This window comes from Temnothorax curvispinosus, unplaced genomic scaffold (assembly GCF_003070985.1).
Source record: "Temnothorax curvispinosus isolate PA1 unplaced genomic scaffold, ASM307098v1 QBEX01006282.1, whole genome shotgun sequence".
Classification (NCBI taxonomy): Eukaryota; Metazoa; Arthropoda; class Insecta; order Hymenoptera; family Formicidae; genus Temnothorax; species Temnothorax curvispinosus.
This window is the reverse complement of record NW_020216062.1, coordinates 2078-5920: the sequence shown is the minus strand read 5'-3', so window position 1 is coordinate 5920 and position 3843 is coordinate 2078. Positions and strand designations below refer to the sequence as shown.

Here is a 3843-nt window from a genome sequence, read left to right as displayed (position 1 = left end):
TCTCTCTTAAGTGTTCGTACATCTCAGAAGATAGCGGCGAGTCATGTGACCAAAACCTACTACATCAAAGGTGCCGACACTCACTGTCGCTACTGAGTATGGTTATACTGTGCCTGTACTAAACTATAGCAATCTAACAGTCTAGGTAATATTAGGGCTGCGTTTAGATAAAGTCCCTATATAAGAGTCTGGCCACTGAGTGGACTCACGCGTATTGGCTTAATCAACCTTTTGTAACAAAATGGCGAAACCAATTAGAATGCGACCATTAGAAGCCCCCTTCTCCTTTTTCTTTTTTAGGTTAAAGCTGACGACCACAGTCTTTGAGTGTCCTTGACTCTAAATGCTAGAGTCCCTGTATAAGATACGAGACGCCATTTTGTTACCAAATAGCTTCAGTGGCCAAACTCTTATATAAAAACTCTACGTTCGGAGAGCGCGCTATTAACGCTATTTGCTTATTCTATCTTTGTTTTACACCTGATGAGCGATAAAGATAGAATGATGCAGCCTAGACGTCTGTGTCTGATCTGAACGCGACTAAGGCCCGTATTCATAGTCGGATCTTATGACTGTTTTAAGTAATGTCTTAAGATGTTAGTACGGCTCTGTGATTGGTTCATGACATCTTAAGATTGTACTTAAGACGGTCTTAAATATAAGATCCGACTATGAATACTGACCTAACCTCAAGTGAAAGGCATTATTGACTACGTTTACACGGCAGTTTGTAATCTGGTTTAATAACTACCATATACTATCCAATCCAAAATTTTTCTTTTTTTTTAATCATAAATGATCATTTAGATATGAGCTTTTTCGAAATTTAAACTACAATTTTTAGTATACAATATATATCAAAGATGGTTTCAAATGTTTGCAGTATCAAAATAGGTTCATATTTAAATGATTGTTATGATCAAAAAAAGAAACATTTTGGATCGGATAGTATACGGTAGTTATCATATATCCATTGACACATATACGTACACGCTCAAACGCCACGCGCGCCGCCCCTGAGTTATGTGTAACCTAGGCGCTCATTCGTTAGCTTCAAATTGCTCTTATTTAAAAAGTAGTTTAGACGCAATTTTGCCAAAGGAAAAAATCGTTTCTTTTAGCAGAGACAATCACGTTGTGCATTTCGTGTCCGCGAATTTTAGGACACTAATATACATACACATCACACGCGCGCGCGCGCGCACGCACATATATGAGCCGAATCCTACCGAAGATAATCCAAGTTTATTGAATTCAATGTCCTGGTCCCCTATCTTACGTCTTACGTCTTACATCTTACGTCTTAAGTGTATTATCATCTCCTTATCTACATAGCAGCTATGGCTCCGTCCATGTATTTCTATAATCAATGATCTTTAGAAACCTTTTGATAAGATTGCTCAAGAATAGCCTGTCTGTTATTAATCCTTATCTTAGAAAATACAATACCTTTTTTCTCGTCAATAGCTTGTCTTTCATGCAGTTTAAACTTTGAATGTGTTTTTCTTAAAACTGTTTTAAAAACGGTAATCAAAATATCTGGGGAAATCCTGTCAGTTTGTCAAAATTGAAGATTTTTTTTAATTAGCTATGAGACAAAGACTAGATTTATTCATATTTTTAAGAATTTTTTTAATTTTCTTATTTTAGATAAATTTTATAAAAGCGACAATAGTTACATACTGCACACTGCTACAGCAAAACTGATAAACCAGGCCGCGTGCTTGATGTTATTTATTAATATTTTTATTTCAAAATTTTGTGTTACATATCAAAATATGTATTTTAAAAATTGGTGAAAATCTCGCTGGAATGACATTAATAGTTTTCGTAAAAGAATTCATAAAAATAGACGTATTTTTAGCTCTTCCGAGTGTCTCCCCTAATGACACTGTGTCTTTAATACTTTCTTTATCTAAAACTAGATGGAATGTATGTTCGAACATTAAAGAGAGAAAGAATGAAGTATGTATAGAATGCAAGTAACACGAACAGATTTATTATTGTATCGTTATCAATTAGGTAAAGTTATCGTTTAATGCACGTACGTAGGTAATTCGAGTCTTCCGGATTCCAGATTTCTTCGAATTACTAGCGACAATCCACCAACATCCACTGTTCCCTTAATTGTAATTAACAACATGGAGCCGAACATAATAAAAGTCTGAAAGAAATCTGTCCATACTACTGCCTTGAGGCCACCCTGAATAAAATAATAAAATCTTTCAACAAAGTTATACTAAATATAAAAATTTTTAAATTATTTTCTAAATGCTATTATGTTGGATTTATTATTTGTTATATATCGATCCGAGGGATCAATCCAATTATATGATAAATAATTCAATTAAAATTAAATATTTATTTTATTTAAAAAAAATAAAGAAAAAATATAAAGAGTATGCAAGAGTATACTCATTTAGTTTTAATTTGAAATTCTTTACGTCATTACATGCGTTTATTTTCTTATATCTTTTATTTGTTTTCTTTTTTATATTTTTTAAGTCAATTATCTTACCACACAGGTGTAAAATATGCAAACGATGCATACAAAGGGTGTAACTATGTGTACATTTACTCCGGTGACTGAAAATAGAGAAATCTGAAATGATTTTTTATATAATGATACCGCATTGTGATTTCCATATTTGCACGACATATTTTCAAACAAGTTAAAATTACACATGCACGGGCATGCATAATTATAATTATTCATTAAACTCGAATATGTGCAAATTCAGAAATTATTGGATTAATTCTCTATGAAATTTTCATTGAACTTTTGTTTGGAACCTTATATACCTTGATTGAAGGCCAATGCAGGTACGTAGATGACAATCGGAAGCCAAGTTATCTAAAAAAAACCATTGTGTATCGATATATCACTTAAGATGCACACTTATGGAAAGATTTATACAAATATGATTTTCTGGCTTTACTTACAATACTGATGGCAAAGAGGACTGAACCTAGCAATCTTATTCTTTTATCGAAACGCTTCTCGAGGTATTCATAAGTGCTGGTGAGTTTGAGCTCGTGAAAAACTGGCAGATATACGACAGACGTGGCAAAGGTGACAAAGAAGGCCGTACAACACAAGAATAGATAACTTGTGCCATGTACATAAATCTCCGTTGGTGTACCCAATAACGAGATACCTGTTACATATCATTTAATTTAAAATATAAATAAAAGACTTTTAATTAACGATAGGCGTAAAATACATCAAATCACTTTGAATAATAATAATTTTTTGAATTATTTTGAATATTGTTCAAAGCCAAAATAATTTTAAGAATTAACTATTGTTACGATAAAATACACATATCACTCGCATTTGCTACAACAATGACATAACTAAAAGGTAAGACTTTTGAATAGCCCCTATCTCCAAATTTAATGAAACTTGCAGCAATTGTGTAGAGCATTAAAGAACCACCTAATGACACTAATGGTCAACAATTGGTGGAAGTTTCATAAAATTCGGAGAAAGGGGCTATTCAGAAGTTGAGCCTACTGCTATACACAACATAATAAAAAAATGTAATTATACAGTATAGAGAATGCAGTTTTAAGAACATGCCTCGTGACCACATGCGTATACCGAAGTACATGCGTGAGCGGGGAAGGGCTTCGCCCCCCCCCCCGCACCCTCCCCATACCCCCATGCACATATGGGTGTGCATGGATGTTGAGGCGTGGGCGGGGGGGCTTTGCCCCCCCGCACTCCCCCTAGGGCACGCCTACGGCGTGCCCGGGTGTGAAATGTACCTCGCTTTAAGGATGTATTGCACCTATTTTCAAAGCGCTACCAAGTGGATAAAAATTTGTGAGAATGTTCTT

The 3843-nt window shown here is 34.5% G+C and overlaps 1 protein-coding gene across 1 annotated transcript; it reads right to left on the bottom strand.

Moving 5' to 3' along the window:
• Window positions 1–1857: 1857 nt before the first annotated feature.
• LOC112455639 (sodium-coupled monocarboxylate transporter 1-like) lies at window positions 1858–3162 on the bottom strand (the record flags this gene model as incomplete). The annotated part of the gene is made up of 4 exons (XM_025017675.1): window positions 1858–2203; window positions 2519–2586; window positions 2803–2854; window positions 2944–3162. Coding segments are annotated over 4 exons (507 nt in total), but the record flags the coding sequence as incomplete, so codon positions are not given.
• Between the last annotated feature and the right edge of the window lie 681 nt (window positions 3163–3843).